Raw genomic sequence first — 14,705 nt, 5'->3', positions numbered from 1 at the left:
TCACTTTTAACTATCAACCTCACCACTTTTATATGCATTGTTTTTGTCCAGCAGTTTTTATAAATAAATGTGGAATTTTTGTCTTAAGCTTCATTTCATTATGGCTTTAAAATCATAAGAGATCTAAACTGGGTTGTGTTGCTTGGCAACCAAACCTTGCTAGATCACAAAAACTGATTCAGTGATTTTGTTTAAAGTTTCTAACTTTTCAATTTCATACAAACTTGGCATAAGAGCTGCCCAATCACAGTTAAGAAACATAAGTCGACAGTTTCGCTGAGTCAGCTACACATTTATACATGTGCAACTTTCTCTTCCCTGATTTATGGCTTAAACCTTGTTAAAAAAAGTATGAAAGAACTTAATGACTTTTATGCCTTAAGGGCTATCAGAAACCCCTATACCGACAATGTTAAATTGGCCATTTTCGATGTACCTTTTCTCAAAGTCTGCTGTAGATACAAGCTTGAAATTTTTTCTGTAATTAAATTATACCGATCTGATTATACTGAAATGAGTTTTTGAAACATATTGAATTTTAGAGTAAATAACAGGACATTTTGTTAGGCATAGTAAAATTTAGCACTTTTCTCACACAAAAAAATTTAAAAAGATTTTTTAAGTTTATTACAAAAAGCTAATTTCAGTAAATATTAGGGAACCTAATAAATAAGCCGTAAAAAGTTTAGATACCTGTGAGCAGTAGTTCCTGAGAAAAGGTACATCGAGTATAAAAAAATCACGTTTGGAGAAAAACGCGTTTATATGTAAAAATTCTCATTGATCAAAGCAGTAGATGACAAATTAAAACTAGATTTTTTTACAGTTCTAATTTTCATAGAGATTAAAGAATGGTAATTTTAGAAAGGTAGAAGTGTAGAAAATTTGAAAATGCAAAAATCCGAAATCACAATTTTTTGAAGATTTTGAGATTCCAACTCCCCTTAAACTACAAAACCTTCATTTTAATGAAGTCTTAAACTCAATTTTAAAATATATGCTTGATGGAATTACCTACAGTGAAAGTAATTGTGGTATACAGTATTCTGTAAAAATAAAATGTTTTGCCACCTAAACACTAAAGGGAAGAACAGTTGCTCAAACCTATTCTTAAAGCATGTGAAATTTCCACTAGAGCAAAAGAAATTAAAACCTGCTTGTAATTAGGTTTATTAATTTTGAAATTAAATATGTAATTAAATCATTAAATTTGTGTAATAGATTTTTTTTTTTTCAATAAGTCATCTCTCTTTTTCATCTCTAAAATGTCAAGTTGGTTCTGCCTGTTTCTTTCACTGTTATATAAATTTCATCACTTTGTCCTTAATTTTTGTATGCCACTGTTCTTTTAAATGAAAATTTTTGAAGCAAATTTTTTCTTATATTGAATCTTAATTCTTTTTTTTTATTATATTATTTGCAAAGTTTGTACCTTGTGTTTTTAAATTACATAATGTTTTTGAAGATTTTATTTAAAATAAAATTTTTATAGTTTCCTTCCCTTAATTAAGTAAATCTGAAAAGAGTAATTTTGTGAAAACTTGTAAAGAGTTCTGCTGTGAAATAATTAATTTAATGTATTTTGCATAGTTATTCTACTACTTTTGTCATGGTGCTTCATTTTCATTCTTTGCATTATTAATCTTCAATATAATAATAACAATAAGGATTAAATACATTTGTGCTAAAATATTTAAACTTATATTTTATCATTTTTATTTTAATGTCATTTACTCTTCAGCTATAAAAAGATTATATATGTATAATTGAGAAAACCTTCTCCTCCATGTTCGATGTTTTTTTGTTATAGTTTCAGTCTTACTTGGATTATGTGTTAGAATGATATATTTATTTTATTTATATTTAGTAGTTAGAGTTATTTCATAATTTTTGTGGTAGCTTTTTTACAAATTTCCATAACTTCATACTCATTGTTCTTATATTAATACCGCATTTGATGAATGGCATCAGCATGGCTATGAGTTTTATGAGAAAATGCAGCAAGAAAAATTGGAATTAATAAAAATGGTCAAAGAAGTTCATGAATATGTGTTGAATATTGCACGAGAAGATGAATCCAGATTTATTACATTGAGAGAACAGGTACATGATTCATTTTCTTTTCTTCATGTTGATTGGTACTGAATTTTATATTATAACTGATATAAGCCAAATTTTTTATTGAAGCTTTATATTTTAAATAAAGTTTATTTAAAATTTAAACATGTTTATTATTTAAATATGCATTCTTTGAATCAGGCATGACTTTGTACTTTTGATTTTAAAGAAATTTTTTTTTTTATTCCCTTCCTGAGAAAAGATTTGTCCCTGAACTATGCCTTTACCAATATGGCATTCTCTGAGGGATGGCTGAACACAATGGTAATTTTGCCTTCTTAGTTCTCTGAGCGTTGTTGAGGTTGTAAAGTGTAAATCATTAATGTACATATAAGATTGAGAAAAGACATCACAAACATTAAATCTTAAACTTCAAATCTATGGTGCATGCCACAATATTGGTATAGTATGAGAGCAATCAATAAATAGATTTAATTGTTTAATGATAAAAATTAATTAAATTCATATTTTAAATGATATATCTGTGCATTAAAAAATTGCTCATAGTCTACATTCAAATGCTTCCCCTTTGTATCATGCAACATTATCTCCTCCTGTTTTTGTAAAAAGAAAGTCATCATTGTTTTTCTAAGCATCAAAAGGTAGGTGTTTTAAAGAAAAAAAATCGGGCAAAATATTTTGTTTAACCCTCTCAGCATTACAAACAGAAAATTACTAACAGAAGGGGGCTTTTGAAATCATTACACATGAAATTTTCTGCCAGCTTTTAATGTATCCGTTTTCAGGTAGGATGTATATTGGAAGAAAAGGAATCAAAAGTCCAAAGTGCAAGAGTCATTTTTTAAATATAATCAAGAAAATACCATTTATTCATGAAATTTAGGGGCTAAAACCCATGATGCTCAGAGGATTAAATGAAACGAGACTGGAACGTAAGTCACAAATTGCCAATAAGAGGAATTGTCATAAATTATTACTTCATGGTACTTTTATTTTTATCCATATGTAAGGGTATGCAGGAATATTCTCTTTGTGTAAGAATGTCGCTGCAGCAGTATTGCTGTACCATATGGTACAGCCTAAAAATCCAGTGATCACCATTAACTGTAAATTTGATGGTAACTGATGTACTATCATTTATTTTCACATTTCATCCAAGTTTACTGCGTTCCCTATTCATTTTATGGATTAACCACAAGTAACATCAGAAGTTAACCTATAAGTCTTGGGTGGCCTTGATAGGTCCTCTTGCTTCATTTCATTATTATATGTTCTAAATTGTATGCAAAAGGGATATTATGAAATCATAATATATTTCAGCTCTATCTACTGTTCTATTTACACTGGCCCTGCTGGTAGCATTTGCCACCTTTATATGCAGAGATCTATTTTATCTATAGTAGAGGTTGTTTTACTGTCCGTTGCTAGATTTCTCATCTGACATGGTAGGTTCTACAACTCTTGTCATAATATGTTCCTTCTAGCACCATAAATTCAGAGCTTTAAAGTTAAACTTGCTGTGTAAATTCTAAATGGAAGCAGTGCTATAAATATAATATTTACATTTTAAATTAATCTAAATATTTATATTATTCTAAATTTATACATAATTAATTTTTCTATTGTTCATTTCTGCATGTTTGTTGTTTATTTATGCACATAATTGCTTTATTATTATTCACTTCACTCTTCTTTAAAATGTGGCTTCTATTAACAAATACTGCACATGCTCATGTAGTGTCCACGCGCCAACTTTACCGATAAAATTTATGTAAAAAAAAAAGTGACTCATACAATGTCCGCACCCCCAAAACTAAAGAATTTCTTACTTTAAAATATATATTTTTTTAACATCGCTTTTTTCCCTTTAGTCAATAAATATCTTGAAAGAAAGAATATGCATTTGTTTTGTCTTTGGTTGGCGCCAGAATGGAAAGCAGAGACTTTTCTTACATTCTGGTACAGCTGTTATTCAATCTTAACATCAGCACCAGCAATCAACTCGACAGATGCGATAATATATGTCCAAACAGTTTTCACTACACTGACTTCCAGGTAATACTGTTTTGTAATGAAATTACGTTCCCCTCCTTCCTCCTTGGAGTATTCGCATATTTCAAGCTTTCTCTTTTCATTCATAGTATCATTTGGAATTCGTGTTAGTTAGCAAGTAGCATGCTTAAAATGGGAATATACAGCGGCTCTTAAAGTCATTGAATTTGTGCAGGAAAATGGAAGAAGAGCAGCAGCAAGCGTATAGAAGGTGGACTAAAAGTGTGTGCGCAACTGGAGCAAACAATGTGATCAACTGGCAGCGACAAACAAAACGAGATGTGCATTTTGTGGTTCGAAATGTAAGTTTCCGAACTTGGAAAAAAAAGTAGTTGCGTATGTTTGTGATAGGCATGCTCAAGGATGCGTAGTAACAGGAGAAATGTGCCAAATAAAGTGCTTGCTGTGGTACGAGAAGACTTTCCTACATAGCAATTCAAAGCGAGTGAAGGCTGGTTGCGGCGAATGATGAAACGAAATGGCTTTTCATACAGTGTGTCAGAACAGATTTTAAAAAAAAATTATATGTGCAAGATATTAAAAGAACCAATGTTTGTTTTAAAATAAATAATGAAATTGCAAGTGTTGCTTAATTTGCTCCTCTATATTGTGCTCCTGTGCAAACTAATACACGCCGAATGTTGATAACGTAAAACGGGGTAATTTATCTTATATATGTGGATGGGAGAAAGTGAGTTTGTAAATTTTAGGTAGCTAGTAGACAACTTTAAATTTGGTACTTTTATTACTTATGCCATTTTCTTCCACTTAGAACTTAACTTGGCTGTTTGAAATGAAATTTACACCCAAAATTACGCATGAGAAAAAGCGCGACATTTGAACGATCCATGTAATGTCCGCACCTGCATTTCAGTGATGTAATTTTAGTAAAAAAAGTGGGGACATTACGTGAGTATATACGGTAGTCATCTTATTTTTGAAGTCTCCATACATAAAAATCAAAATCTGTGTGCAAGTCAGATAAAACCTGTATACATTTCCACATCAAACATTGCATGAATATTCCTCACCCTAGAAAAAATACTGGAAAGGTTTTTCCTATGCCTTCTCTCAGAAAACCATAAAAGTAACCCTCCTGGAAATATCTATGATTTATAACTATAACTAACAAATACTAGACCCTCCTGGAAATATCTATGATTTATAACTATAACTAACAAATACTAGACTCTTCTTGTATTTATTTTGGAGAGAGACTAATGTGAAAGATGAGTAACACAAATCGTATTTAACCGATAACATAACTGAAGCTACAAAATGAGAATGCATTTTTACTTTTATTCTATGATTTAATTACAGCTTCTGTTGTGAAAAAAATCCATCAGAAGTTCACAATTTTGGGTGGTTAAGATTGATGAACATCAGTAGTTTGAATTTTAGCATGAGAGTTGACTGCCATGGTATTTTGATATCTTATCTCTAGTATGTATAAATACAAGTTGGTTTCCCTTTGAAATTCTTCCATGAAGGCATCTCTCAAGCAGATAACCATCATGTGGTTTAATGTATTTAAAACAAATATATTTTAAAAGAAACCTGGCTACAGTTAGATACCAGAAAGATTTATGCAACTGATGAGTGGTGCTCACAAAATTTAAAGTTAATGATTAAAGGAGAATATTTTACAACTTTACTGGCTCTGGCATATTCATGTCTCTAAATATTCATAGACATTATTATTTTTCAGCTGCAAGGAATTCTAAAATGTTGTTATTCATGGGTACAAAAATTGCTGGTATAAATTCTGCCAATGCTAGAAATCCGTGCAGCCTCATGGACCTCAGTTAAATGCAAATACTTTGGGGTATATTTGAGTATTATTGGGAACATGTTTTCCTCATTCAGTATGAAAGCAAATTACAGTATTTTGTTGATTATCGGTTTTATCGCTCTTCTTCAATAAATATTTTGCAAATTTTGCATCTCAACTGAGTTGACACAGTGTGAAAGGCTTAGCAAGCAAAAAATCAAAAAAGATTTAAATTTTCATATGTTTTGTGTTAAATCTGTATTGGAGAAATCTCGCATAGATTTAATTCACAGATAGGTAATAATTTCGATGAAGATATCTTTCCCTTGTGCTTGCTAAAATCAAGTTCAGTTGTACTTCTTTTAAATTTTTACTGTGTGATGTGATCTGAATATTGTATTTCAAAATGCAAATAATATTTTTCTAGATACCATGCAAACTTTGCCTTATTTACCAGAAGTTCCATTCTAGTGAAGAAAAAGATCGAAAAGTTGAAGAACTCAAGGAAGAATATAAAATTAAACTTCTAAATACTCACAGAAATTTTATGCTTTCGCTGTGTTTGTGTGCAGATCTTATACTTGTAAGTTTTTTTTTTTTTTTTTTTCTTGTGCATACTGCATTATGATCTTATCATGTATTAAAACAGTTTTTCATATTTCTTTTACAACCTCCCTACATATACACTTTGTATGTCTTTAGCACGATGCCCAAACCATGAATCTGCAAATATCTTTTAAAAAAATACACCTGGAAAAAATCCAATTGCACTTTCTGTGATTGTGCTACACTAAGAATTTTTTTATGTGGAATTTGTTTTTCTTTCTGAGTGAATTAGAACACTATAAAACAACTTAAGATGCCAGCAAAAGTAGCAAAATATGCGAGTTCTTGTTTTTCACACAAATGTCAGTAATATTTTATAATGAAATCTGTTATGTAACAAATTTTTTAATAAAAAATTGTTTTGTAATATTTAAATATTCAAGTTCATATATCTATTAAATCCATAAAATTATGTATCTAATTTAATTTTAACATTCAAACCATATATAATCTATTTCAGTTTTCATACCACTGTAGCGATCATGTGGTGCAAAAGACCTCAGTGGCTTCAGGTATATAGTTGCTTGCTCGTGTCGCTATCTGTTAGCACTAGTGAGAAGTGCTTCCGTGCACAAGTTTCACATGACCAATCACGTCCGGGTCACCAATGTGGCAATCATGTAGGGCGATAGACCTCTGTGGCTTTGGTATGTAGTTGCTTGCTCGTGCTGCCATCTGTTAGCACCAGTGAGAAGTGCTGCAGTGCACGAGTTTCGCATGCCCTTGAAGATGATAATGACCTTGAGATTCTGTTTTGGGTCTGTTTAATGCGAGTCAAATGCTCTATCACTGCTGCAAAAGAGCTCCTATGCACAAAGTTCGAGAATTCCTTGTGAGTATTGAGTTGCTGTTGAGATCGCTAGGCCACATTATATTTTGTTGTATTATTGCGTTATAGTATCATGACATTAATCAGCCATGTGATATGGCAGATTTCTAGGTGTGGACAATGCTGCCATTCTTAAAGTAGATTTTTAATTTACTTTTTAAATGATTAAAGAATATTGCATTATGCTGCCGTCATTCAGAAGATCTTTAATATATCTTCCAAATGATAAAAATATATTGCATATCAGTGTAGCTAAAGAAATAATTAAAAGTGATATACAAAAGTCCGTAATCCGTACAAAGTCCATAATCCGGACGTCCATTATCTGGAATGATCTATAATCTGGACTTCAAAGCCACAATCTTTTTTTTGTATGCTTTACGCATTCGTGTTTAATACGCATGCGTGCTTCCGATAGTGAAGAAAGTGACAGAAAGGTTATTGAAAACGAAAAAATTTCGATTGACAAGTTAGTTGGTATTCTCGACACAGCAATTACAGGACTTGAGCAGTGGAACTTTGTAACTGAACAAGAAATTATGTCTGTTTGTAGAATTAAAGAGAATGTATTAGCACAAAAAACAAAGCAACTTAAACAACTTGCATGCCATCTTGCCAGATTTAAATTGATGATCTATAATCCAGAAAAACCCCTAATCCTTAATCGCCGAAGTCCCGACCAGTCCGGATTACGGACTGTGTACTGTATATGTCTTAATAATTTGTATGCTCCTTCTGTCTGAAAATATGGTATATATTTAGAACTTATTTTTGTCTGAAATTATTATATATGTTTACAACTGTCATTAATGCTGAGTAAGTCTCTAGTGTTTAAATGAAGCTTAGTCAATGTGGGTCTTACTATTTTCTAAGGCCTTTTGTGAACACATTAAAATAGCTGGTAGCCATCTCTCATGATGATGCTTGGCCTTATTAATGTGAGAAATCTTGTAGGGTGTCTGACAAGGACATAGCTTCTCTTTCTACTGCACACAGATATCATAGTGACTTTTGCAGGATGTTTCAAACATAAGCGAATCCATGTGCATGTGCAAACAGCCTCTTCTTTTTAGCATTGGCTGGTCCTGCATTACAACTTTCCATTCACTCCACGTAACTTTACTTACATTTTTATTACAAACAAAACACCAACCAGCCATGTGTCAGTTGTTTGATTAGCATATGAATTTACACATATTGACGCTTGATTTTAATTTTTTACTTATGTCTCATTAATCTTGAAAACATTTTCAAATATATATGTACTTTTGGATGAAGGGAGTATTTATTTTATTGTTTTATAACAAATCTCTTTGCTCTAATTTATAATACTATGCTGATTCAAATGTAAGAAAATGATATTCTGAAAACCATAACTGTCTTACATGCACAACCTAATGGTAAAAAATGTATTAAGGCAATTTATCTCTAATTTCATTCAACTTATTCACTTATATTAGCTCAAAAAGTGGTATTTAAGTTATCTTTGTGTAGCATTTTTATGCTTAAATTATATTATTTGTATTATTAACTGTCTTAGTGTAACTAATATTATTGCAAAGTTACAATTGCTCTGGAAGCTGAATTTAGGCCCTACAAACCAACTAGACAGTTTAGCAAGTTATTGCTATGCCTGAAATAGTATGGAAAAGACTTGCAAAGGTTTTAAGTAACCCTTTTATTTAATCTTGAACTTTTAACATAAAAGGCATGGCTCATGCAACAGACAAGAACCACTACTCATGGTGATGTAAATTAAAAATAGCAGTCAAATAAATTCAAATGTTGATGAAAAAGTCTTAACACTACACAGTCAAATACCTAAGCTATAAATAAGTTCCATAGGCTTAATATTTTACCAGCATGTAAGTTTAAAATATCAGCTGTGAGAGAAATGCAAAGCCAAGATAATTACTTTTACATAGAGTAATTACTAGATAATTATTTTTAGATAGAGGTGGCAAAGTTCTAACAGTCCTACGTAAGTATCAGAAACTCTCTTTCTTTCTGTAAGATTCCAAACCCTCAGCTTATGTACACTAAAAGTTAGTTTGCATTCTAGTAAGGAATAATCACAATAACTAGTTAGTTTAACTTAAGAAACATGCAGTGTAACCACCGCCCGAGGTGATGCCTGAATTTTCCTCTAATCTTAATGTACACTAAATTGTTAAAAGCCCTCAAAACATTGTGTATGGAAACTGAAGTACCATATTTAATTTTTTTAATTTATTTTAACATTCTAAAATTTTATTTTTCTTACTTTTGTGAGGAAAGTCAGCAATGACATTAACAAAATCTATTTCGTGACATTCTTAAATAACAGCAACCCATTATGAATGTGCCATCATCTTTTTGAAGATCGATTGCTTTTCTCTATAACAGCTATCATCTCGGTATTCCAAGATAAGAGTGCCTACATCCTCATAAGATCAGTTTTGGGTCATAAACATATGAACTAACTATATTTAAACATTTTTCGCTAAATTTTCGTGATTAATTATTTTAGTGTGTTTTCATAAATTTCCATTCATTAAGAAAATATTTAGGCCATTAAAGGAAAAAAAAAATATTTTAAATAAGGTAATATGCACCAGATGATAAAAAGTGTTATAACTACATAAAGGCAGCTATGTTAATAATGTTAATAATGCAGCAATGGGTTAAGAGCGTTTAATACCCCTTTCTCATGTCAATTTTTAATAACAGATGGCGCTACGAACGTTGAGCGATAAAGACTCAAATCTGTAAGACTACCTACAGCCCGGTTACTATAGCAACGACGCTTCCCTTTCTCTTAACTCGTTTGGCGGGAAAGTGAGTAAGCCATAAAACACTTAAACACATCCCCTCAGTTAAACAAAAGGACCTGTTGTCATTTCTTCCGTCTGTGACTCAGACTGCAGGGTATGTTTTGAACAGGAATAGAACTTTTTCACTTTTGTGTTGAATGAAAGATATCTATGAGATACGTGCAGCAGTCGCTATTTCTTTTCGCAAAATTTGTTCATCACGCTTTTCAATGTTGCGTAATGTTTCATAATTTGCCGTTATTCTGCGGAAGAAAACAGTTTTTAAAAATAAGTAGATTTTTAAACATTTCGGTAATTTCATCGCGACATAAAAATTATATATAAATGAATTTATACTTGATGATATGTGTATACATATATAGCATGCACATAATATTCCATTTACTTATCCATCCATAATATTTCATAAATTACCATCCATAATATTCCATAAATATGTGTTAGCATTTTCCAGAGCTTTATATACGAGGGCCATCCAGGAAGTAGATTACGTTTCCGTCTGTGTCCGCTAGGGGCGGGGCTCGTGCGGCCATCTTGGGGTCAGAGCGTTGCGCAGCTCAGTCTGCATCTAGCCGTGCTAGTGAGAGGTTCGTGCTGTGCTCCGTTCAGATACTGTGACGGTTTGAAATGTCTGCGTTAATTGAAAATCCCGCGAGCTGCGAGGTGCGCTCAGTAATAAGGTTTCTGACTGCAAAAAACTGTAAACCGATAGAAATCTATCGGCAGCTTCGTGAAGTGTATGGGGACAACATTATCACTGAAGGTGGAGTGCGTCAGTGGGTCATAAGATTTCAAAATGGCCGAATCAATGTTCACGACGAAGATCGAAGTGGGAGACCCAGCATAGTGACCGCCGAACTTCTCGAAAAAGTCGATGCTAAAGTCCGTGAAAATCGAAATTTCACAATAACGGAACTTTCTTTGAGTTTTCCACAAATTTCGCGAAGTTTGTTGCACGAAATCATCAGCGAAAAGAAGAAGAGGTAACGAAGTGGTTGAAGGCGCAGGCGGCCGAATTTTTCGACGAAGGAATTTCCAAGCTCGTACATCGCTACGATAAATGCCTTAATTTGTATGGTGACTATGTAGAAAAGTAGTATTTGAGTGTGGCTTTCATCTGTATATAATAAAATTTGTTTCCTATACTTTGTTAATTTTTTATTCCAAAACGTAATCTACTTTCTGGATAGCCCTCGTATATATTTTTACTTGTATTATAAAATCGTATAACACTCCTAACTATTATTTTTTTATTTCAAAAGTGGATAAATCATTATCAAATTTTTCTAGTACACGGCACATTATCTGAGATCCGCTTTGAATGAAAACTACATAAAGTGTTATAATGAACAATCAGTTTCAAGATTTCACTTGATACTGAAATGCATAAAATCAAATTGCGTTTCTATGTTTCAGGTTTATAAAATACAGCTGATAATTGAAGGGGTAAAATACAAGCTGATAATACATGATAAGGGGGAAGAAATTCCTAAATTACAAAATTGAATATTATATTTTACTAAAGTAAAATGATACATATTATAGATACATCCTAAGAAACAATAATATTTATATATATATATTGTATATCGTATATATATATATATTATATATTTATATGTATATGTACTCTTTTCCGGATGCAAATGTAATTACGTACTGAGCTGGTTTATCATCTTCCTGTAGCAACGCATTTGGATTTGCTGTGAATGAATTTGTTTCATTGAACAGGAACAAATAGGAAACAGAATATTGAAAATTGAATTTGTTTTAAGCATTAGTAATTTATATATGTTAGATTGATTAAAAAGAGTATATTCATGCATAACGCATAAATAAGCGAAGTGAATACTTTTTCGCAATCACCTTTCTAGGATGATCATTTTTGAAAATAACCAGTACTGTTGATAACATAAACACCGGTACGATCTATCTGCCTAAGGAAAAGGATGCCTTCGTGGAAGACTTTCTAAGGGGAATTGACTCCTATACACGTTACACAGGGTAAAACCACGAAAGCACAGCCAGTCGAACCGAGCTACTGGTGTTCAGCTACTTTACTGCTTCGTGCCTCGTTTCAGAGCGGATTCGCTATATATGAAACAGAGCAACGTGATGTTACCGTATTTAGCAGCCTGCCTTTTTCCTTGACCTACCATAAAAAAATAAAATAGCAAAATTATAACAGCGTTTCTAAAAAGATGCTTTGCTATATTCTCATTAAATCTTTATCATTCTGCGCTACTAAAAACGAAGTACGATTATTTCAAATTCAAAATTTTATAACATTACTTTACAGAAAGTGATCTCATGTCTTCTAAAAATGAAACCCCACATCTGTTTCTATCCAAGCGGCTTACTTTCTAGACAAAGTAATTTCAGTGTAACGTACGTTCAGTTTTATCTAACTTTGAACGAAAAAAAAAAAAAAATTCTATGTACATAACAGGCAAAGATATTAACAGCACATAAATTTACTCAATTATATTGGATTACCAGAGGAGAAAAAATAATCCGATGAGATAATTCTCTGAGAATTCATAAACGCTAAATTAAGAATAAATTTTATAAAATGTTTGCTAATGAATACATGTATTTGCATAGTAAGTTTCCTTTTTTTTTTTTAATTTTTCCATCTTTATCACGTTTATCGGAGTGTCGTATTTAACTTCACAATTATGCTCCGAAATTTCATTGCTGTAGATTGGATGATTACCAATATATAATCCTACTAGTAACCAGGGCCAGTATTAGAGGTTTTTGCTGCTCACTACAATATCTGTGGCTCTTACTTCTGCCACGCGCCGCCAGTGGCTGAGTGGTTAAGAATATTCATTACTGGAAGTTAGACCTGATTTCGGTTCGATCCCAGGCGAACCAGCTGGCTGCATGGTTTGTTTTCCTGTTGTGCAACATGAATACGAGCCAGTTTCCTTCAGCAATTAGGCTCACTCGCGCCCGAGCGGTTAAATCGCTGAACACTGGTAGTTCCGACCTGGGTTCGAATCAAGGCGAACGGGCTGGCTACATGGGCGTTTTCCTAATCTTCCCCGTATTGGCTTTGAATTGAAGCTTCCCCATTTGAATATAGCACAGGCTTTGCTATATTCAAAGAGCCTAACCCAATTCTAGCACTCAGTTCCTCTCTAAATTCTAGCGGGCCAGTGCTAAAGTCGCCTATTACTGGTAGTTCAACCTCGGCACATTATCTGAGTTCAGCTTTAAATGAAAACAACATAAAGTGTTATAATGAACGATTAGTTTGAAGATTTCACTTGATACTGAAATGCATAAAATCAAATTGCGTTTCTACATATCAGATTTATAAAGTACAGCTGATAATTGTAGGAATATCAGGTTCATAAAGTACAGCTGATAAATACATAAGTGGGAAGGAATTCATAAATTACAGAATTTAATGGTTGTAACGAAAATTTTAAACACGAAAGTTCTTCATAAAGTTAGGAAAAAAAAAAAAAAAAGAAACAGTCAGTACCTTTAGTGCGGGTAGTAATCACTACCAAAAATCTATGCTTTTCTGCCAATGTTTTGGTAGTTTTTCAAAACCTTCGGCCCGGAAACTTGGTGGCCCGAGTCCTAACACAGGTGAACCTCATTTCGACGTCTTGTGCAGAAGTGAAGATAGGACCAGCAAGATGTAGCTGCAAGTGTGAAAAAAAGGTAGAAGTCCGAACGTGCAATGTCGGGGTTATATGGTGGGTGTGGTGAAAGATCCCTTTCGAGTCCGTACAGATGACAACCGGTGAATGCAGACACGTATGGTATTATCTTGATGGAACGTTACCTTTCTGCGCCGGAACTCAATTTGACTGTTTTCCTTGATAGCAGCGTCAACATGCACTAGCATCTCGTTGTATCCTTTACTGTCAAGGGTTTTACCTTTTTCCATATACTATTTGTGATTAATACCACGGCAATCCCACCAAATACAAAAGAATGATCTTTTTGTTAGTCAAATTACGCTTTACGATGCTGCCGACGGACTCACGGGCGCAGATCAACTAAATTTTTGGCCTATGTTGTTAAAATAAATTTATTTTTCAACACAAGTGACTATCTGGTCCAGAACTTTAATTTTGCATTGATATTCGAGAAGAATAGTACAGGCTCGAACACGTCTGACTTTACCTGCTTGAGTCAGCTCATGCGGCGTACAGCTGACGTTTATGTGATGCATAGTGCGACTAATGGAGAGATTCATTTTTATGGGGCCCACCAACGGCCGAGCGGTAAAGTCGCTGAACACTGGTAGTTCGGTCCAAGGTTCGAATCCCGCGAACGGGCTGGCTGCATGGGCGTTTTCGTGGTTTTCCCCATGTGTAACGTGTATACGAGCCAGTTTCCCTTAGAAAGTCCTTCACGAAGGCATCCCTCCCCTTAGGCAGATAGCCCTAGTGTGCTTTGCCATAATTAAATACACCAACACCAACCATTTTTATGGATAATACCACGGCAATCTCACCAGATCCAAAGCATGATCTTTTCGTTAGTCAAATTATGCTTTGCGACGCTGCCGACAGGCTCACCGGGCGCA

General features: G+C 33.2%; 1 protein-coding gene across 1 annotated transcript in view; it reads left to right on the top strand.

The window, feature by feature from the left end:
* The window catches only part of LOC118199043 (uncharacterized), a 75,154-nt gene that overhangs the window by 42,785 nt on the left and 17,664 nt on the right, over positions 1 to 14,705 (top strand). The window contains exons 8-9 of the mRNA XM_085809843.1: positions 1,920 to 2,103; positions 6,330 to 6,485. Coding sequence (XP_085665969.1) covers positions 1,920 to 2,103; positions 6,330 to 6,485 — 340 coding nt within the window. The remainder of the gene's footprint in view (positions 1 to 1,919; positions 2,104 to 6,329; positions 6,486 to 14,705) is intronic.

Source organism: Stegodyphus dumicola, chromosome 2, assembly GCF_044657685.1.
Source record: "Stegodyphus dumicola isolate Sdum_Otavi_A_Nest chromosome 2, ASM4465768v1".
Classification (NCBI taxonomy): domain Eukaryota; kingdom Metazoa; phylum Arthropoda; class Arachnida; order Araneae; family Eresidae; genus Stegodyphus; species Stegodyphus dumicola.
The sequence above is the reverse complement of the archived record's forward strand: the minus strand, read 5'-3'. Positions and strand labels throughout refer to the sequence as shown.